Here is a 24,329-nt window from a genome sequence, read left to right on the forward strand (position 1 = left end):
TTAGTGGCCGATGGTGACTGGAGGGTTGGGCGTCTCCGGGGAGCGCGTCTGCGGCGAGGGCGTCTCCTCCCCCGAGCTGCTCTGCGACTGTCTCCGCCTCTCCTCAATGAGTCGGATGTTGCGGAGCTCCTTGGCCTCCTTGTCTTTGTTCCGCTTCTGGAATCGGATCCTGTGGCAGAAGCGGACAGGAAATTTTTATTTTCATGGCACTAAAATCGTTACATATAATATCAAAGAAAAGAAAAGTTGAAGGCAGTTGTTCAGCAAGTCCTAGTTTTTATTAAGTTTTGTCTTGGATATGTCCATGGAATTTTCTTCAGCTCAAGTATTCCGTGGCTTTGCAAGAAAGAATTGAACAGTTTATCTTTTGCTTTCCTTCAGTTTGTCTGGCGTGTTCAAGGTGAATAGATAAAGATGTTGTCTTTTTTGGGATGTAATATTGGGATGAATGGGAAGCTGTGGCCGTATCATGCAACTTGAGATCACAACTTGTCCTTTCGAGTTACATGCATAGCTTTCTTTGAAACCCCCTCCCCCTGAATATGAAGTTAATCTTCTGGTTTAATCCCCCGTATCATTATGAATCTATCTACCTATCTATCAGTTTGTCTGTCTGTCTATCTATCTATCTATCTATCTATCTACATATTTATCTACATATTTATCTATCTATCTATCTATGTATTTATCTATCTATCTATCTATCTACATATTTACCTATCTATCTATCTCATATCAAAACTGATGATCAAATTCACAGTCCCATTTGACATTTGTTCATTTACCCTCACATGCCAAAACTGGAACTTGCAATCTTTACTTCAGAAATATAAGGCCTCTTTTAAAAAGGAAAGAAAAAAAACTAGAAATGTCGCTACAGCGACTGGTGTATGCCTCCGCCATAATGCATGGTTCTCCTAATAGGTCTATAGTACAATGTCTTGACAATGTGTGATGACAGTTTCACACAATTGGAAAAATATTAAAATGACAGGTTTGACACAAATGTGCTGAATGTTCACTTTCCTAGAACTAGGTTCAATTGGATGAATGATTAAAACGTCAGAGTGCATGTATTTGGGGGAACTGACGATTTTTACTTGACTTTTGACCCTTTTATAAGTTTATGCATTGAGTAATTTTCAAGGTATTGAGAAAAAGTATAATTTCAGTATCAAATGGTAAAATAGTATTATCTAAACCTGGCCTTTGACCTTTGACCTCACAGTTCCAAAGAGAATCACTGTTAGGTAGAACATGCATAAATATGTAAGTTTCATGAAAATACCTTGAGTTAATTTTGAGATATGGAGGAAGAAGTGCAATTTAGCACTTTCACTTGACCTTTGACCTTTTGACCTTTGACCTTTTGGCAAGAAACTTCCCACAGAATATATATTGGGTTATACATGCATACATCAAGTTAAAAAAAAATCCTTCAGGCATTGCATAAATATAAGGAAAGTAGTGGTATTTTGAGGAGTTGACCTTGACCTTTGACCCCCTGACCTTTGACCCATGACCCCCAACTTCCCTAGATAATCACTGCCCATCAGTACATGCATATATACTAAGTTCCATGAAGATACCTTGAACCATTTGCGAGATATGGAGAAAAACATGAAATTTCAACCTTTTTTTCATAAAATAACCTGTGACCTTTGACCTTTGACCCCGTAACCCTAAAATCCAAACAAAGTATCATCCCCCTAGGATATACCCTAATACCAAGTTTGATGCAAAACCACCTCACGGTTCTTGAGATATCGACAAATAAAAAACGGGACGGACGTACGGACGTACGGACGTACGGACGGACGGACGACCTGAAAACATAACGCCTCCGGCCACTTCGTTGGTGGAGGCATAAAAAGACACATGTACCAAGTACATAACTTTCACTAGCTCTGTCATATGCCTACATGTTGACACAATACACATACACATGCACACACAAATATAAGAGACTGTCTAGCTTGATCACATGGTCAGGAGAAGAAATCTGACAGCATGATGGACTTGTTTGAAAGAGTACTATTAAAGCAGAGAAGCAATGAATTGCAACCTACCTGTTTGCGATTATCCTTTCCACAATCTTCGAGGAGGACATGTCATTCTTGGAGTTGACCTGCTGGAAAATTCCCCTGCTCTTTGGTTCCTAGTGATGCAAAATAATGTTTGAAAAGAGGAGTTAACAATCCTCAGTTGCATCAAGTCTTGCCAATTGTGTTTCATTTGAATGTGACTTTCCATCCCCAAAGTGACAGAAAATTGACAAGAAAAGTGACAAGATTGCCCATGTTACATCTGAAGACCTACCACAACAACAGCAGGAATGACAGCCGCAACAGAAAACGTTTCAAGTAAATTGGCCTTTTAACTATGGATGTGATCATCCATGCAAGCCTTTAACAGTAAGACAATTACATTCTATAAATCAAGTCAAACCACGAGAGAAGCATGCTCCATATGAGCCAACGAGTTTTGAATATCAATCAACACACTTTTGAACTTTGACAATGGATCCAGGGTAGTAATGATATCAAACTCATTTGATTTAGGATTAAAGTCAAATTCCTTATTTTCAGTCAAATCACATGGTGTAACTTTGCAAAAGTTCTAAGCTGTACGCCCTAATGCCTGCATCGTCATCCGGGTATCATTGTGTCGGGTCACATTAAATCATAATTTTGTACGCAAGGTTACATGCCATGTATGAATGTACGAGTGTCCTTTCTGGATACATTGTGAAATTCCTGCATAGTAGACACTCAACAGGGATGTCAGCTTTTCTGGAAATTATGAAATAAGAATTGTACTTGCCTTCTCTCCAATGTTAACATTAACCCTTAACGTACCCAAGCACTTAAGCTCAACTTGCCAAGCACTTCCAGCAGTACTCAGAAACATTCATTGAAGCTTTTACGTAGTTGGTGATGAACAACCCTACTTGGGTGTACAAAAAGTGTAGTAATGTGCCTCAGTCCAACAGGAAGGCCATGATAACAAAATATGGATAAGGGGATCGGATTAGGTAATCTCTATTTCTTGATAATTAGCTTCCAGACGTCTGTGCTGGCAAAGAAAACACTCTAGTGAGTGTGTCAACTGGGAAACAAAGCACATTATTTAAACCCGTTGAGGACGAGTCCCGAGTATACTCGGGCAAGTGTCTATGGGAAATGCGTATTGTAGCAAAATCAGTCTGTCCTCAACGGGTTATGGGTTAATGTGTTGAATTAGATGAAGAGTGACTACAACTTTTGACTCACTAGGTACGGATCTGTTCCGTCTGGGCAAGGGTAGACAGTGGTCCTCCCTTGTACCACCACGTCCACCTTGAAGTGATCCAACAATTCTGCTGTCACTTTGTAGGGGGCGCCGATCACTACCTCCGACACATACTGCAATTTTCATAATAACAGCAATGATGAATATGATACATATGTAATGACAATTACAACAACAAAATAATAGGGCTGCAAATCTCTGCAGATGAAATAACAAACTGATGTAGAGTAAATAACATATTTTCAAGGAAAATATCATATTCTGGTTTAGAAATAGACAAAATGCATGTACTAGATAAGCATATTAGATCAAGTTTCTTGAAAACATATTTTCTTGATTAAGTTAAAGAAAAAAATTGAATAACAATATTTAGATATTTCAAATAAAAAAAGCATATATTTAGATAAAATATGAAACTACATTAGATGAAAAAAAAATTAAAAATAGACTTGGCAGCTCTGAAATGACATTCCACATGTCCACATAAACCTGTTGAAGACTCCAAAGAATACTCGGACACGTGTCTAGAATACTTGGACACATGTCTAAGGGAAATGCATGTTGTAGCAAAATCAGCCTGTCCTCAACCAGCTAAGGAGTTTGCAAAAGGTGGTTCATTGTCCAACTGGAATTTTCACAGATTCACAGTTAAGATTCAAATGAGGTCAGTGCACCCACCTTGCACGCCAAGACACTGAGCGTCCTCTCATGCAGGTTCATGATGGGATAGTTGCTGCCATGGTAACGGTTCACCTCCTGGAAGGCAAACACAAGAAGAAACCAGTCACATTATGTTGAGACAACATGTCTTCTTCAACAGATACAGTACATCCTAAAGTTGTGTGTTGTTTTGTGAGCTGAAACGCTACATAGAATAAAACACAATAAACTGACAATTTGCAATCTCAGCTTTTCTGCCACACTTTGAACTGATTTCCGATATTTTTAGATGACCCAATCTATCACAGATTTCATTTTTCCTAGGTGCCATGCCCTTTTCATTCAAGTTCAGTTTGGATGCATTGATACTGATACTGTGAAGCTAGCAAGCATCAAATGGCTTGCTTGCTTAGAGCATACCAGGCTTTGGTAAACTTTCTTCCACAACGTGATAATGGTGATGGTTGGGGGGGGGGGGGATACGGGTGGCTGTAGAGCATGTGCAAAGCTTGCTGGCTGCAACTGGCTGGGCTGGGCTAGGCTGGGCAGGTGAGTTGTGGGAGATGCCATTACCTACCTGATCGTCATGCAGGCCCACTATGATGTAGTTGCCAAGCTTCCTGGCCTGCTCCAAGAAGTCTACATGCCCAACATCTGGAGGGTGGTGAGTAATTGTGGTTAAGGGAAAGACTCCATTTGGCATGTTAACTTACATACAAATTTTTGAAGTCCCTATGCACAAATATTTCAGAAAAAACAAACAAACAAACAAACAAAAAGTTCAGCAATCAAAACAAATACAACAAAACAGATTTGGCACTGCAAGCCTTCTGACACTGTAAAATGAAAGGGAATTGAAGAAATTTGACATTACCTAAAGACAAATCTACAAAAGTTCATGCATTTGACACAACTCATTTAATCCATGATATGGAAATAATACTAGTAACTGAATAAAGTTTCATCTGATTTGCTTGGAAAATTAAATAAACATATCCACTTTAATATAATCAGTTGGTATTGGGCATAAGTCAACAAGATTGATATCAATTATCAACCCTACAGTTATCTATATATCTATCACTCTCGGCATCTTCCTACCTACATATTAATCCAAGGCTTTTTTTTTTCAATCTATCTACAATGTGTATCTATCCATCCATCTATCCATCTATCTATCTATCTATCTATCTATCTATCTATCTATCTACCTACCTCTAGCACTTCTATCTATCTATTCACCTACCTGATGAAATTCTTATAAGAATATAGCAATCTATGTAGCTGAGCTCTCTCCTTCAACATAACTACATTCCTACTCAAGAATCTCTCAATCTACTGGTCAATCTGCTATGCATTTTCTTTATACACCTAATTTGATGGATTAACTATGTGTATTTCATGACTGATATGCTGAAAATAAAAGAAGGAGAGAGTAATTTCTTTCTCTCTCAATTTGATTGATGTTTTCCACAATCAAAGAGGATACGGAAGAGGTCAAATGCCCCTGGGCAGTAGACGATGCGGTCTCCGGGCTTGGGTTCCCGGCCCTCGGCAAACTGGATAATCTTCTGTGTGGTCGGCAAAAACTGTGATATACCTGTGTATGGACTGCTCATTGTTGAACACTAGAAGAAAAAAACCCAGAAGAAGCAAGGTTTGTGTTGAAGCACACATAAGACTTAAATCGTGCACATGATATAATGGACTTGTGTAGATGTATAAAAACACTCGATCTTTTCGCAAACCTCTGTAATGTTATATACAGTCTTGTGCAGACTTGGTATTTTGTAACATGTACTTCGCAACTTTATGATATTTAAAATAAAGGAGAGCGGACATTCCATTCTACTGAGCAAATATCCCAATCCATCTGAGAAAGAGAGAGAGAGATATGCAGTATATGAAACAGATTTGTTGTATGCTTGATTTGTAAGTACAGCATATCATCTTGGTGATTTCTCATGATCACATTATTATCCCTGCCTTTTCATTGTGGCTATAGGGAAAAAAAAAGACACTCCAAAATTGAAGCATTAATCTAGTATGGAGACATTAGGATAGAATGCCAAAAATGTAATGAATATAACATGTTAGTCCAGCAGACGTATATAGAAGAACCAAATATTGTATACTACATGTATAAAAGCAGATTCTGTCCTGGAGCAATCATATGAGGTTAGCAGTGGAAAAGACGGTACATCATGGAAAATTTACCTTACAGAGCCAGTTGCTTCCGGCACAATATAACAATTACTGTATACGCCAAATATTTCGCAAGGTTTTTATTTTCACAAATTTCGCGAGTCAGGTGCTATTCGCATAATTAAAGACAAACGAAAATATTGACTCTTCTCAGAATGTGAATGTGACGTACGCATGTACACTTCTCCGTTCAGTACAGGACTCCACGATATCGCGAATTTAACCACTCGTGAAATCGTCGGGAATTCCCGATTCATGAAAATTTAGACTCGCGAAGTATATGGCGTATACAGTACATTTCTCTATAGCTGGACACAGAATACACATGAATTACCACTATAAAAGCAATGTTACAGTTTTTTTTACCTTGACTAACATTATGACAGATGACTTGCCGACTTATTTTAAGGGTCACAACTTCCTGGATACATATAGCTATGTCTGTCTGCAGCTGCATGTAAACCTTGGCAAAAGGGGTATTCGAGTGCAGAACTTTGACGGATGAACAAGCTGTCACTTTGACTGTCCAAACAGACGATAACAGTTGCCCTACTAGCAGTGACTCCCAAAACTGTGAGATATATATACCTGGTAACATGACCAATTTATTAATATTTTTTGTCATAAAACTATGTTTGCCCAGATGACCCTTTTCTTGTTGTATTTGCTTGAGAGGCAATTCACACAATTTGATGAAACGATCACTTATACATGTACATAAAACATGACAATGCAGGATTTCAGCGGTGAAGTTTTGATGTACAGATTTCAGATTAAGTTTTGATATAGGACTTATGCCGGTTGCCTGTTTACCACCCCCCCCCCCCCCCACCTCCAAGTTTAAAAGTCAGTTGTAAATGACCTGGTTGCACACAATAGCATTCCTTTTCTTCTGATCATGACAATCTCTACCAAAGACAGTGTACCAAGAACCAGTACTTTGAGTCTGTTTCACTTAGGATAAATGTAGAAAAGACAAAAAAAAAAAACCCAAGCAAACAACAAAGCAAACGCTTATAAGCCAAAGCATAGATCAAAAGATCATATTCAGAAAGGCTGCTTGTCACAATAGCATGAATGTTGTTATACAGCAAAAGTGAAAATGTGTAACATGAGCATAGCAAAAGCTACAGGACAAAAAAAAAAAAAAAATGACAATACCCCGGTAAATAGTGCGCTGATATAAAACACATAAATAGATATAAAGTGATAGACGACATGAATTTGTCATCATGAATACTATTCCACATTTCAATGCTCAAAGCACAGACCACTTCAAAAGAAATCTACCCCAAACATGAATGTAAACCTGAACGCTATATATCCCATGGTGTAAACCCCATGTGTGCCACATTATTCTGAGACAGCGACGTAGTCATGCTTTGGGATAACATTCATTTTTTCAAATCTGTGTAACTTTTATAGGTTGTTGTTATTCTGGACATGTAATGACCGAAGTTGTAGAGAAAATGCAGAGCTTTGCTTTGATGTAAATTATATGACAAATCTGTGATTGTTTTCTTTCAAATGACTAGTAGTTACATTATTGTAGAGCCATGACTTCTGCACAAAATAGAATGAGAGAAACTTAGAATTTACATGCCAATCCAGTAGGGAACACTGCTTGATATTCCACCACCACATAAAATGGAAGCTCCATGTGACAGGAATGGAATCGCAAGAAACACTTTCATCGTACTGTGACATTTGGCAATACATATATCGATAGGTTTGGGCGGGTTTGTGCGTTTGAGCAGAATATGTGAACTTGGCACGCCGTAGACTTAGTTGGGAATGCGAACGAGCACGGCACATAAAGAGTTAATAGTGAGTACAGAAATTTTAGCAGAACAAATTCAGTGAAGTTCAAAGGGGATTTGGGTAAATCAGTACACACATGTACTTTCATTGTTTGGATAAGAAAGCTACAATTATAGCACTATATCAAATGTGATAGCCTTTCCTTTGCCGTGGTGGCTCTATTTTGGGGGTAAGACAGCTGGGATTTGGACAGGAAATCACTTAACCGATTATCTCACCATTAATCCAAAAAAGTCTTTTTCACAAAAATTTGTGATACAAGGTCTTGTCACCCTAGAGACAATATGCAATTTACAGTTTTACACATCACCAAAACACTGAATTTGGGGGAATGTTTCTATAATATACTCCAATGCACTAACTATATCTAATTGTGCTATGTAGGCTGATATGACATGCCGCTCCACCTTTCAGCTGAATGAATCTTAAACAGAGATGAATTGAAACTCATTGAATTGGACAAAAATTTAGGAAATTATCATATTTCAAAGTCTTCTCTAACATGTTTTCAAAGATATTGGTCAAAAGTATATACAAATATAATTCAATGAGATTGTTGCTGCATCAGCTCCTCATAAATTTCCAATTAAACTGCTCCCAAGTCAACATCAAAATTTTTGATCTGAAATTGAATTAGCAAGAACAAGTTGTATCCTTTACATCTAATTTTGTAAGCATTACTGAGAATTGTAACATTGAAATGGGGGAAGGGGTTGCAGTTTCTACATTATTGACCAGAAGTTTGATTAGTTATGCTTGTGAACAAAGCAAATTTGCGAGGCAATGACATCATAACTGACATGAACCCATACATTTATCACAATTAACTTCAACATGGATTTATGATTGCCATGTACCAGAAAAATGTCTTTTGATAAGGAATTAAGCTAGTAATTGCACAGTTCGTAAGTAAACCCTCTCATCCCAGAAACCGTATCACTGTGGTTGTGGTCTTCTACCTTTTTATCATAATTATTAGTCCTGGTATTCACTGATAGTATTTTATAACTCAAGGTTGTCTCAAAACTTATCTTTCATTTCACTATCTCCCTCATATACCATCATTCATTTTGGTTGCAGAATCATCAAAAACCTCAAAATCACTAAATCTTGTAATATCTGATCCTTAAATTGTCAAACACAATGAAGAATACTACAGTGAAGTATTTTTAACTCAAATTGGCAAATTTTCATATTTCATTTTTCTAATTTGTGCAGATCATATAAATGAATGCAGTTTGATATAACCATCCAATATATGATGTACTTTATGTGGTAAATAATGAACTTGCCAGTCTAATAAGGATTATGATAGGACAGTTCTCCCCCCCCCCCCCAGTTTTTGTTTTTGTTTCTGCTTCTTTTTTTTTCAACATATAGCCATGATAGCTGCAGTGTTCAAAGATAGAAATAATTAAAGAGAAGAGGCTTGGCTCTTGTGATTCTACACCCTTAACAACAGCTTCATGTATACCTTCTTTGGCAGTTGCTAAACTTGAATGTCATCACTCATTTTTTTTTTTTTGAATTGCCATGTTCAAAATTTATATTGTTTTCAACATTTGCACGGTCTATTTAAGTGACAATTCAAACATCAGTATGACTGCACACTATTTCTATGCTTTCAGCATATGAGGGAGGTTACACTGTGTAAATAATGTCCCACTTTTTATAATAGGAAAGACAAGACAAGACAAAAACAAAACAAAAACAAAATGTGTGCATTGATATCATGGGGGCATTTGGCTTCATTTACCGATCCATTGGTGAGTAGTCTTCCCTGCGTTCTCTGAAACATACCAAGACAGACACATAAACACACAACAGGGGGGAGCACAGTTGCCAATGCTGGCATGAACAGAAGTGACTCAGCAGTTTTTTTGCTTTTTGTTTGTTTGTTGCTTTTTTTTGGGGGGGGGGGGGTGGGTAGGAGACTCTTGTTCCTCTGATATTTATGTTGCACATATGTGTGCATTGCAATTTTCTGTGCAGAGAAATCAAACATCACTAAAAGTTTCCCACAGAACACTGTCCACAAGTCTATGTGGATTTTGAAAGTTTGAAGGAAACAATGGGTAAGTTGAACATGGTGCAGTGCATAAAATTGTAGTGTACTGTAGAAGTGTGCGGGAAGAAACAAGAACAACAGAGTCATAATGCATGCAGTTCTTGAAGCTGGTTTCTGAGCAATACCATCATTTGACCATGAAGATCCTTCACTTATGACCTTTTAAAGTGCATTCTCCCTAACAGTAAACTTGCAACTATTCCTTTGATGGTGCGTTGCTTGCAACAAAGTGGTAAGAACTTTAGTTACCCCACAGAGAAATTGATGTATGGATGTATGGCTAGACTATTTCAGGATACGGAATAGAAACTTCAGACAAAGGGTCAGGCCTCACTTGAATATAAACTGCTCACATGGCCAATGACGTACTGGGTTTTCAAAGTTTGAACACTTTTTTACATAAAGACATATTGTGTCTATTTAAGTACATGTAGTCGCCACTCTTCTTCATGATCTATACACACAACTGCTGAGGTGAGTTCATGCTTTCATGGACCTTTAAAACAAATCAACCTTCAGACAAAATCGATTGCAGATTGAAGAACGGACAACCTCAAAACATAATGCCTAAAAACATAAACATAAAAAAAAAACCTACACAAATTTCCGCCATTCTCATGGCCTTAGGAACACACCAGTGAAAATCTAGACAGTGATATCTCAATGCAATTTATTTTTCTAACCTCAAAGTCTGGTATCCTTCACAAGCACTTTCTAGAGGAATACCAAAGGAGAAATGATGCAAACTCCAAAACACAGAGAAGATAATAAGATGTCCTCACCTTCAGTCATACTGTAAAAGTGGTTTCTTTCGTGTACAGATACTTTCACGGTTTCCATCGTTGCCGACTTTTTCGCGTGTGTTTAAATTCACGGTCAGCAAAATCTGTGCATTTACAGTCGGCAAAAACTGTTTTATTTTGCACATGAAACCCAAACTACAATCCAATTATTCTTTTATTTGGTGAATAGAAATTAAAATTAAATGCAGGCTTACCTATCGAGTACTAAAGTACTTTATAACATGCTTGTAAAACTAAATTGTTGCCTAGATGACCTACATTGCGCGGTAAATACCGCTATGTGTGTGTTGACCATCAATACACTCAATGCGCGGAATCTTCGTGTATGCATGTGCGCAACAGCGTTGTAACAAGCGTGGTTAATTTCGCTCGACTTTTCAAAACATTTTCGCGTGATGTTTAATTCGCGGTTCAACCTCAAAGCGTGAAAAGCACGAAAATAAAACCACCGCGAAAGAAACCACTTTTACAGTAAATCTTAATCTCATAGGTGAATGAACTTTTTATGATACACTACTGCTGGATCCACTGTGCACTGTTGGATCATCCAACAGGGTATGGCACTACCAGTCTTTTTTGAGACTTCTTCCACCATGGAATGACACAGCCTTCATATCCTGTGTGAAGCATGACTTTTGAAAATTCAGCCATTTTTGCAGTCGTATCAGGGTAATTACCCCGTGACGGCAATTACCCGTTGGCTAAATACTGGTTAGTGATGAGGTTAGAGTAAAGATTACAGTTGGGGTTAGGTTCAGGGTTAGAGTTTGGGTCACAGTTAGGATCAGGTTTAGGGTTAGGATTAGGGTTAGGGTCGGGGAAGGATCCGGGGTAATTGCCCACTGGGGTAATTGCCGTAGACCCTTTTGCAGTAGCACAAACAATCGCTTGGATGGACTTCCGGCATCCTCCAACCATCAACTTACCGATGCTTGCAATGTCTTGGACTTCGGGCTCACGTTCCCTTCCGTCTCGATCTTCTCCCCGCCCATGTGGTGTTCTTTGGTCATCAGCAGCATCCTACGTTAAGCAGGGAAATGATGTGACTAGTGAGCCATGACTAATGGTCATGAGGGAAGCCATTAAAATACCTATACACAGCAAGCAACCTTACGGCTGTTTGCTCCCTACACCATTCCAGCAACCCTCCCTACCACTACCAAAGCTGCCAGTGGACTTGAACCTAAGATCTCAAGGCTGAGAGTATATGGTCATATCAACAGAGCTCGAACAGCTTTTAATTTGCGTAATCTAGATCACATTACCTTCCGAATGTTAATCAATTATAATATACACAATTGTAAAGGTGGCAAGGTCTTGTACGTACGTATGAACATGAATAATGTAGGTATTCAACTCCCCCCCCCCCTCCTGTTTTTAGGAAAATCATGACTTTACTGCACTGCTTGTGAAGTATTCATGTGTAAATTTAACAACAGCAATGGCTGTGTTATTTTCTGCGCTATTCTCCTCACCTATTAAAACATACATGTAACCTATGACAAAGCTTGTTTTGATTTGCTACAAATATAATGTATGTATCATCAGTAATCAGGAAGTACTGACACCCAAGTGTGACGCATTCTGAACATGCGATCTGCCGGGATGGAAAACAAGAAATGAATAAACTATCAACATCAAATATTGATTAAATGTTACGGTTTTATGTTCTAAGGAACTGTTTTTGTACACAAAATTATTTGTAAGTCAACAACACTGTACAATTTTGTAGAAACCAATATGGGTCTACTGCTACACAGAATCTGGCCACAACAGAACAATCTATCGAATCAAATTTGTATGTATACAACTGTGCAACAAAAGCTTTTCCCCAACAAACACAAAGCTTGCCTAGGCTCACCAGACATATCAATAACTACTGCTTGCTAAGTGCACTCCACGTATTGCTACAATGTATGTTTGAGTATGTAAAGGAATGGAATAATTTATAAATCTGGGTCCTTTAGCATAGAAGTTCAGATCACACATACTGTGTCATTCAGAAATCAAGTCTCTGAATACTCAACTCTGATTGGCTGATACCTGACTTCTGCTTAATTTCTTGATTTATATTTGATTGCACCTTTTTACACAACATGGCCCTAATCAGTTTGGTGCTGCTTTTTGTTTGTTTGACTGTTTTTCGTATTTTTTTAAATGCTTATTTCAGCCATAATGGAGGGCTTCAGTGTAACTTAACAATAGTTAATTTATACACTGACATAGTAATGCACCTGGGGGTGTTTCATCAATTTAGTCAGCACTGACAAGTTGTCAGTCTCTGACAATTTCAGTGAAATCCTTGCTTTTGATTGGCTGAGATGCTCTGGTCACTGACTGTTACTATGGTTATTGTCAGGGACTGACAACTTGTCAGCGCTGACTATTTGATGAAACACCCCCCTGATTGTCGCAAAAGCCACCATTGAATCATCATTCCTTCTTATTTTGGAAGCCCTCCACCTATGGCAAATACAAGTTACAGTGTTTTGAAACAAACAAACAAAAAGGTTCATATTACTTGGTCCTCCGAGGAAAAACATCCATAAATTGTAAACTGGCCCGTTTATCCTAATAAGCACAGAGATAGTGACTTTACCTGCCGACAATGTTGGTTGTTGACACACCCGCTGTCCTCTGACATTCCCTGCATATTGGAAAGAGAAAGGGAGTTTTTGTTGTTGCGTTCTTTGTTTTGAAAATCAATGAGGCAAAAAAAATGAACAACAACAAAAAATTCCTTTAGAATAGAGAAAAAAATTTCAGACAAATAGATACTATGTCTGGGAGGAGATATAAAGACTGGAATGCAAAACATATTCGTCTCTCTGGTATATATATATTTTTAATCTCTCTCTCTCTCTCTCTCTCTCTCTCTCTCTCTCTCTCTCTTTTATTCCTTGCAAGGCAAACATCAGCAATCAACAGGAAAGGTCAAAGTTAATCTATTCATTGCCTCAAGAGAATATACAGTTTTCAATCCTAAATTCCATTGCTTATTCTTTTATTTCATGGCCACATGACTGGTTCTACTTAAAAGCTGCAGTTCTATTCTTAAAAGCTGCAGTTCTATTGTGCTCGTTACCTTGAGTGATATTCGATGTTAAAGGGATGGTACAGTATTGGTGGAGATGAGAATTGGGCTTTTAACTTTTGCGAGATACCAAGAAAACACTTATGATATAGTACAGAGCATACCATTTTAAGAGGAATTCAAAGTATATTTGATGAAAATCGGGTTTGGAATGACTGAAACATCCAAAAACAAAGTAAAACAAAGCGATAGTAATAAAGTGTGGGTCCCACACTTTATTAGAATCACTCTTTTTTGGATATCTCAGCCATTTCAAAACCAATTTTCATCAAATAAACGTTGAATTCCTCATTAGAATTACATGCACTTTCATATTTCAGAAGAGTTTTCTCATTATCTCACCAAAAAATGTTAGAAACCTGAAATTAGGTCTCATTTAAAACTATACGATCCCTTTAAATTTCATCTTCACACCATACTCTGTGTTAACCATGGGAATGGAAGGATTGCTATGATTATCACTGGTCAGACATTGAGCATTACTGACTGCTGATTTAAAATAACTAAACAAACAATTTCTCTCAATGCATCAATCACTGAGGAAAATACGATGCACTTTCACAAGCAGAAACTTCACCAAGGCCCAAGGACCTAGCACAATGAACTATGTACTTCATGCTCCAAGAAGCCCTATTCCACCAGTTCAAAGACCAGACCCATATTTCGGAGCCAATGCTTCCACATAAATGTGGCCTGCTTAACAGCCAGCAATTTTTGCCTGTTCCTTAGAAACAACAACTTTGAAGCTTGACTTTAAAGGTTTGGTCTCATTCCCATCACATGAAAAGGAGCCTCAAAGACTGTCAATTAATACCTCAATTTAACACTGATAAAAGAACACACAAAAAGATAAATGGACGGATGATATAAAATTAATGCTTTCTTCACTTCCTGGCCAAATGACAAGAATCAGTTACTGCGCAACGCTCAACAACAATGATCTCCTATACGTACAAATCCATAGGAGAAAACCCAAACGGGCCATGATGATCCGTAAGAATCACAATCAAGTACATAACATTGTTTGGTAAAGTTAAGAAGTCATATCATTGTCATATTGTATAGGGCCCCAATTTTTTTCTCTCTCTTCTTTCTTTAAAACACAACAACATATCAACTTTGGAGGTACATTTTTGTATGGGGGGGGGGGGGGAAATGGTTCAATACAAATGCAGAAGTAAAATTGACTCACTTATATCGACCAGCTTCTTTGACGATGCGATACGTATCCTGGCCATCTGAATCAAGTGTTATGTCATCTGAAACGATTGAAGCGCAAGACAACAGTAATCAATAGTGTCACATAGTTCTCCATGACAAGACAACAATACAAAACAATGTTCACCCTGTTTGCGCAGGGTCTTTGGACAGTGACTGCAATGTTGTGGGGGTTTTCGTGCTAAACAGCATTCAAAGCCCACAAATGCTTAAAGTTGAAATGCACGCCATGTCCAATTCAAGTTTATTTCCATTCGACATAAAATCATTAAACAATTCATACAATGAAAACAACAAGATACAAATGTAAGAATATAACAAAACAACAACACCCACATACACAAAACAACAGCAAGAACAAAAACCGATGCCTAAATTCATGTTCCCCTTGTTCACTTTAAGTAAATCACGTCAAACTCAACACTGAAAACCTCTCAATTGCTGGCACACAAATCTTCACAAAAATATTACTGTACCAGTATGTTTCACAGAGAAGAAATTATGAAACTGTATGTCCTTTGAATGAAATTGTTTCATAGCTATAAGGAATAAGCAATACTGATAGAATAGAGGGCTAATGAGATGCTGCATAACTCAGAAAAGACTAGTTTCATAATATTTCTATGTACAAACCATTTGAAAAGATGTAGGACTATGACATAATCAGCTTGTATCATCTCCAACATATTTACAGAAGAAATCACTGTGTTTTAACAGCAAAGCCAGTGTCACTTTTTCCTTTCTGTACTGTGCCGGTGCAACAATGTATTCAATATTGTGAAAACATGTATTTCCTTTCATTTGATTGCCTGAAGACTTCGATCCAAGACAGCAAATACAATACATACTGCCATGGACGCAGAAGTCACAGTCGTGCTCATCCAGCGTCTCTAGCTGCGTGACGTATGGGGCACCCTCTATGACCTCGTCCACCCACTTGATGGCGCGGACCATCTTGTAGCGCTCCTCCTCGTTCATGACCGGCGGTCCTTTGTGCTCCTTAATGTCAGCTTTACAGACACACATAAGAAAAAAATACTAATACTATAATCTCGTCAATCAAGTCCAAGAAAATATTTGGTTATCAAAGGCCTCCATAGGCGCGGTTAGACAGGCAAAAGAATGAGAAGTTTAACATTGCGAAGGCTTCGCGATCTTTTGTCGTGCAGTCACACTGGCAGCCAAACTTGGATCAAGAAGTTTGGGTCCTTGGTACGCGCATGCAAGAAAAGAGCGCGCTGTCCGAAGGCTAGTGATTGTGACGTAACAATGCACAACTGTCCATGACAATGGCCTCGAGCTTCGAAGACACCGCCTGCAAACAGATCGAGAAGTTTGTCGGGGGTGAGGGAAATATCCCTAGTTGGAGTGGGGAGTTTGCGGTCACACTGGCAAAACTTCGAGATCTTAAAGATCGCGAACTTAATCTTCTCAATCTTTTGCCAGTCTGACTGCGCCTTATGTAACTGATTAAATTCACAACTGATCCTTAAATTGGCTACATACTTTACATTTGAATTAAAGTTGATATTTGCCCCTCACAGAACAAATTTTTTACTTTTTTTCTGACTTTGTACAGATTTAGTTCATTTGAGCAGGTCTGTCAAGTCTTTCTGCATTATCGGATATATGCAGTAAAATTAAGAGTTGCCAGTTTAATCATCACAAGATGGTAATTTCTGCACAAAATGCCCCAAGGACTTGATGGGTTGAACAATGGTAATGACAGTACTCATTGGGGAGCTTTCAGCTTGTGGATCCACATCTGAAAGTACCAGTACCTCCAATAACATCATTTCTACACTACGTTAAATATTATGAAATCAAAGCAAAATCATCTTCATCATTTTGCATACATCTGAACCGGCAAAATGTGATTGCAAAATATATGACGTGTACCTTAAATGTAATTTCTACATGGTGGGTGTTGAGCGCTCTAGAGCAAACCAAAGTGAGCTGACGTAAAGCGTACTGTACTGAATTGTGCCAGATTTTAAGCGTTCGAGAGCTCTGTTGAGAAAGCGTTATCTCATGAGTTATTTTCAGAGGGGGTCACGCATTTTGTAGCAAGAGGGTCATTCATCTGGCGCACTTGACCTGCTTACAGCTATCTCGAACAAAGAGAATGAACTCTTTGCATTATGACGTATGTGCATGATATGTGCACTCTCACATGCAAACTTTTGGTATGCTTTTGGAGCACATCGTGAAGTGGTTCACTTTTGGCTCGGTACAGTATGGTACGGTACACTTTAGGAGCGTTTGAGCACTCCTCTGGCGCGGGTACGGTATGGTACAGTTCGCTTTAGTAGAGCGCTTTAACGCACCCTATGTCTGGGATGCATTCAAGAGCTCTTTTGAGGTTGGGCAAATTATATTCACAGAGACTGTGGAAGGTGTGGGATGCTGCAGACATTTTGGGTGTAGAGTCAATGTAAAAAAAAAGAAGCTATTCAAAATTTTACTACATACTTCAAGCTCACCTATGCATAAAAAATCTAAGCTTTTGATTTCTAGTAAAAGAAGTCCAGTAAGATGAATGAACATGAATAGAAATACACTGCATTAGTGCAAAAAAAAAAAAAAAATCAAATTGCTAAAAGCACTGATGGATGAATGGACAGCATTTATTTGTAGATTGACCTGTTCATAATAGCATTGAAATTTCATATTTGCCAGCAAATGAAACTATAGTCAGCTGCATATTTGCACGATCTACATATTTGTACTTAAGTTGATAAATGGGCCAAAAAAAAAACAAAACAAAACAAAATAGGTCCAGTACTGATAAGTACAATTGTATTTGAATAGAAATATACTAACAGAAAAAAAAATCCTTGAAAGCATGGATGGACAGATGAACAGTATTTATTTGCAACTCAATATGTTAAAGATATTGCTTTTCATATTTGCCTGCAACTGAATTTACAGTCAGCAGTCCACTAGACCAAGAAAGGACAAATAAAATAAAATAAAATAAAATAAGATAAAATAGAATAAATAAATAAGTTATGAATTAAACAATAATAATAATAACAATAACAATGATGATAATAATAATGATAATAATAATAATAATGATCATGATAATAATAATAATAATAATAATAACAATAATAATAACAAATTAATAATAATAATAATAATAATAATGATAATAATAATAATAATAATAAGAAGAAGAAGAAGAAGAAGAAGAAGAAGAAGAAGAAGAAGAAGAAGAAGAAATAACTCAGTCTGAAACACTGCCATAAAAATCTACAATTTTGTCGCCTCATCATTGTAAAACAAATTTATACTTCTGGATCCGCCACTGGTGTGCTAGCTATAGCTTGTTGCACTTAATAAACAGATTATCAATTGGTACTCTGACCTACGGTGCCCTGACCTCAGTAGCATATGGGTCATTCAGTACATTACTTGGATCCACATTTGCACAAGACTTCAAACATTGAAAGCTCAGTGAAAGTTGTTGCAACACTGATACAATTTTATGGGGTACAAAATACCTTCCTGGTACAAAATAGACCAAAAAAAGAAAGAAAACAAATATAGATATGTTTGTAAATAGATGCTAGTAATAACAAGGCAATATGTGACCCGCTACAACAAAAGGATCCTAAAGTCGCTGACGGCCGAGCCGAGAAAATCGAGTTTGAAGTCACATCTTCAAAATCGGTCAAAACAATCGGATTTCCGTTTTTGGCATAATTTTGTAATCTAATGTTTTGTCTATCATCTGCCGAAATTTTGAAGCTAAATGATCAAAGGAAAGGCAAGAAATCAGCGTTTTTCTGGGCCATGATTTCCCGACCTTCAACGTAATAGAAACGTGTCCGAAGATTTAGATTTAGCGCCGCAGCTAGACTCTGCCCCTAGCAACGAGGGAGTGATCTTATTGGTCAGTACGTGGCATTCTGATTACTGACTGGTCGTGCGTAGACCACTGGTGCTAAGCTTGAATGAACATTGTGGAGGTCGCTAGGAGCATGCCTTCTATTGTCAAGCGGTGAATATTGTCTCGCCTCCCCTTGATCATGACAGCGTCGGAAGGAGAAATTTGAAAGCGTTTTTCTCGAAACTCTGATTTCATCAACCACTTGACATGCGCTAATAAAAATCACTGATATCTAAACAACCAAGTACTTTTATGAGTTGTGCTATATGAAATTAAAGAAGAAGAGTAAGGGAATAATGTCATGCCATATTCAGAAAATTGTCCTCCCCCGACTTTCAGATCCTTTTGTTGTAGCGGGTCACATATGCAGTTCAAACAATGGTACTTTTAGCAAGATGTAAGCATAACAATAACAATGTTTTGTATGTAAATAAAGTTGCAATTGTTAGAACAGGAACCAATCACTGGGAGAACACTTAATAACTATTTTATGTCTGTTTGTTGTATCCGACATTAATCTGATAAAGGTTGTTCTCGCTCCCCCCAAAACACACCATTGTTTGTTTGTTCCCATACATAAAAATTATGACAGTTTTGAAGGTCCAATGGTTAAAGTGATATTCTAAATTTTAAAAACAACAGAAGTTGCAAGACACATCGCAATCGTCGGGCACGAGTATGAGCCTGACACATTTCACAGATGCAAGGAACTGCCGCGAAAAGCTTGGAGATTCTTACCATCTGAGTGAACCCCGACAATCAGATAATCTCCCATCTGCTTGGCTTGTCGCAATGAGTTGGCATGACCAAAGTGAACCATATCGTAGCTGAGGAGAGAAGACAGAGAAAGGGTGCATGAGTTAGTTACAGATGGTCACATCTCACTTGGATTGCAAAGGATCTCCTCCCTGTACACATTTAGCTTGCATGATTACACATGGATTGTTTTCACCGCAAATTATGAATTCTGCTCTAGTTCCCTTTTGATATTGCAAAGGGCGCTTTTCCATTACTGACAGCTTGTGGTGTACAGAACATATAAAGCGCTGGTATAGTATTGGTGGGGATGAGAATATTGCGCTTTTAACTTTTTGCAAGATACTGAGAAACCACTTATGAAATGTTACAGAGCATACCATTCTAAGAGGAATTCAAAGTCTACTTGATGAAAGTCGGTTTTAAAATGTCAGAGATTTCCGAAAACAAGGTAAAACTAAGAGATTTCAATGAAAGGTGGGACCCACATTTCATTAGTATTGCCTGTTTTGGATATCTCAGCCAATTCAAAACCAACTTTCATCAAATAAATTTCGAATTCCTCTTGGAATTACATGCTCTTTCATATTTCATAAGAGGCTTTCCATTATCTCAATATAAAAAGTCAGAAACCTGAAGCCAGGTCTCAACCAAAACTACACCATCCCTTTAATCCTCCGAGTATAGTTTGAGCTGTATAGAAATTCCCTATTGTGAACAGAAAAATGAATTCAGTCCGAGTTCAGTTCAGCAGTCCAAACTCCATTGAAATAGTTACTAGTACCATGGACCCTAGGGTCCATGCTAGTACTGTAGACTGCCAGCACAATATGTGCACATGGGACTTCCATGAAGTCTGTTTGTTACCAGGTTTTGACCTGTGATTCCATACTGTCAAACTTGGCAAGCAATAATAATGCATACATTCGTCATCAACTTCTGTCAAATATGATAATATCCACCTTTAAATCTTAAATATTCTTGCAGATCTGATTTGGGTAAGACGGTGTGTTACACTGGTAAGAACAGGGATTCTCATAGAAAAAAAGACAAAAACAAATAACAATGATAGGAATTCTCAAGCAGCAAGAATGGCCTGATGTTGTTATCAACTACCCTTTGACCTCATAAGTCATAACTATGCCATCACCCTCTCACTAATCTGAGACACAAAAGGACTATCAACCCCTCCTGAAAGAGATTGAACAAACTCAGATTCTTATCTTTAATTTACAAGGTCAGTACAACACTTGTCAGTGTGCCGTCAAATGTCAGGCTAGTCCAGGTTGTTTTATTTGCTTTTATGCCAGTAAAATGTACAACCCATACACACACACACACACACACACACACACACATGACTCATTCATATACAAGTTTGCAAAACGCATAAAAGCAGTACAATGTAAAGAGGTCAATGCAAATACATGTAGGCCTAAACTTTCTAAACACTCACACAGACACAGTAAGCAATGATGCAAATGTGATGGGAAATACTTCTGATGTTTAACCTTCAGTTTAGTTTAGATGTTGTTTTTTTTGTGGAAGGAAGTGATAAGGCCTGTCATACAAAAAAAAAAAAAATAAATAAATATAAAAGAATGTGATAAAAAGCCATTTAGGGGATGCTGGATATAATCTAAAACTGGAAACTTTATCTGTTTTAGGGCATGCAGAAGATGGATACCCAGGATGAACAAGTCTATTCTGCATTTTTTTTTCTCAAAACTGAACACAGCCAGTCTATAAAATTCAAATAATCATCACTGAGTGCTGGAATTTGAGCACAGTGTGAATTCATTTTTGCTAATGGGGAATGTACTTTAAGTTTCTATTGGAAATGTTAGCTATATATCAATTTAAACCCCTAAAACCCAGGAGAGCCAAATGGGATACTGATTCATGAACATAATGAATATATGTCAATGTAGGGCAATTTGTCATTCAGTTGCAATGAGAACATAACCATTTCTACTATAGGACTAATTCTAGACTAGCTAGACTTTACAACTCACTATTACAAGCATTAACAAAATCAAGACAACAAAATGTGATGACCCAACACCATCGCAACAAAAGTTAATGTATCGATTCCAGGAAAATTCCATGAAGTATCGATGACCTACATTATGTACAGACCACGGTCACGGACGGTGACAGAACAGCTAGAACCCTAGATATAATATGTAGTGATAGATGAGCACAGTGCCATTTTGGAAATGCAAGCCAAAAGTTCTGTGCTTTGCCTTTGCTTGCCTTTGGAGTAGACCTGCTGTGGGCTGTGTTGTGGCTTTTCACTGCCATTGCATTTTTATAGCAAAGCCTCCTGGGACTCTGCAATCATTAGGCACTTTTCGATTTGCACATTGAGCCAGGCGTCATCGTGGGTTGACGCAATTTTTATGTACAAGTGTACTGCGCAAGCGTGAGTGTCGACCCTCGTCGGCTCATCACCCAATTTTCGAACGCGTTCACCCTGGTTATCACCGTCCACCCAATTCACTCGCGCCATGCTCACCAACCCACCTTATCTATGATATCACACTCCTCTCGCGATAGACGAAAATCGTGCGAAAGAGCACAATGACTCCTGGGAAATCCGTGCTCAGATCACCTGTTTTCCTATTTCTTTCGAGAGAATATTGATATTCTGATTTCATGAAAGCTCATGATCTTGATACGTCACAGCAGCAGCGCTGACATACAAACTACAGCCTCTGGTACCTACTTTATTTGCCCGCTTTCACTGTTCTGCAATTTGCAATGTGCATACCGTAGTCCCACACATGCATTTACACGTAATGCTGTACACAATCACATCTCGGTGCTTGGCCTGGCGCAGTGCATTTACCTTGTAAGTTGTTTGTAGTCTTACCCTGCATCATGTTTTAAAATCCACACAATTCATCCAAGAATTAATCAGCATCTATTCAAAGACGGTACATGTAAAAAAACAAGTCACAAATTCCGCATAGTACAACCCTGTATATGCACCCAAGGCACGGGTTGCCTCCTGCACACGCCACGAGACGTGACGTCCAAAATCGAAATGTTTACTAGCAGCGGGTGAACGTACAGACATGACGCCTTGACATACGCTTGCGCTCGGCGTCACAACCTTCTAGGCTTCTCGTTCACCCAATTGAAAACTCCCTATTCACTCAGCTCAGCTCAGCTCAGCTTAACCCCGGCGCGGGGCACCGTCGTTAATAAATTACTAGTGCGTGGTTGTACTATAGACGTATAGTAGCTAGTGTTAGTATGGTTAGTGTTAAACTGTTACTGTCAATAGTGTTGTAGAGTTCTATACTGTTACTGTTAGTATTCTGGCAAGATACAAAGACCGATCAGGATCTGTATCCTGGGGCAAATTGCCACAGTTTAGCTATTCATTGTGTTTAAAAATGCACTCCAGACCTTCTGAACCTCAATGTGCTTGCGCTTGCTTGGTAGACTTTTTAAAGCATGCATTAGAATTATAACCACACAGCTCACACTGTCACAGATAGCTCACAACATTCACCGACGGGCGGGGCGGGCGGGGAGGGGATGTACACCCGGCCCGGCTGACTTACCATCCATCACACCACACCCTCACAATCTTGCGCTGTCTCTTGGCTGGAAAATCATTCTCTAAATTGGACTGCTGCGATTCAGTTTCCCTTGAGATATGACCGTTTCCATTCTTGCAGCCTGATGCCATGGTTAAGTGACTTTCTTGATGAGCACACACAATTGCAGAATGCAGTCTGGTTGGAATTACACTAATCTCTAACTAAATTGAAAGATCCGTGTAACTCGTTGGACGATGGCGAGGTCGTTTCTCTTTTCCTTCAAGATCTTGAATATTCATTCACATGTTACACATTACATGTGTGCCGGTACCGGTTTTCTACGCGATGTGATTGAATACGAGTACAAGTACGGCATTGTAGGCGTGTGTATGTTTCGTCGTGTATTGGGCCCCAGGGTCAGTCAGTCGTGAAAGAACTGTCCCCGCCCTCAAATGCCAATTTGATTACTATATCTTAACATTATATTGTCAAAAATTGTATTTGAAATGATTTTGTTGCATTTTTGTATATTTTGAATATATCCAAAACTAACTAAAGATTTAATTTATTGCATTTTAAGCTCATTAAAAAAATTAATTGAGTAATTGGATGTACCATGATTCCAACTTCGCAACAGAATGACTTCGGGATTAAAACGGATACAAATCCTGACGTGTCTGCTTCCCCGTGCTTGGGCGCACACACGATGCCTCTCTCGACCTAGCTGTACAATCATAATGTGCTGTGGGCAACCATATAGTTCGAGTCTTCAACAAATATTGATGTCATGTTTTTAAGTTTTTATTCTGGAGTATGCTCTCTCTTTTTCAATGAAATTAATCGAAAACAAAGTAACTAACATTGTAACTGGGTACCATGACACTTTTCCTCCGCTAACCTCCACTTTTGCTGATATGAATATATTTATTTAAAGAACTGCAACGGTATAGATAGATGAACC

General features: G+C 38.3%; 1 protein-coding gene across 1 annotated transcript; it reads right to left on the reverse strand.

Moving 5' to 3' along the window:
• LOC139733605 (ethanolamine-phosphate cytidylyltransferase-like) lies at window positions 1–23,581 on the reverse strand. The gene is made up of 12 exons (XM_071644419.1): window positions 23,390–23,581; window positions 19,797–19,885; window positions 16,009–16,170; window positions 15,135–15,201; window positions 13,448–13,495; window positions 11,775–11,868; window positions 5,441–5,579; window positions 4,529–4,605; window positions 3,970–4,047; window positions 3,273–3,404; window positions 2,070–2,158; window positions 1–169 (listed from the first exon to the last, which is right to left on the reverse strand). Exons 1-12 carry the CDS (start codon window positions 23,515–23,517, stop codon window positions 1–3), a joined length of 1,272 nt encoding a protein of 423 aa, XP_071500520.1. The 5' UTR covers window positions 23,518–23,581.
• Window positions 23,582–24,329: the final 748 nt, after the last annotated feature.

The sequence above is a fragment of the Diadema antillarum genome, unplaced genomic scaffold, assembly GCF_040938485.1.
Source record: "Diadema antillarum isolate AM-2024a unplaced genomic scaffold, OU_Dant_1.0 seq00000484_RagTag, whole genome shotgun sequence".
In the NCBI taxonomy this organism is placed as follows: Eukaryota; Metazoa; Echinodermata; class Echinoidea; order Diadematoida; family Diadematidae; genus Diadema; species Diadema antillarum.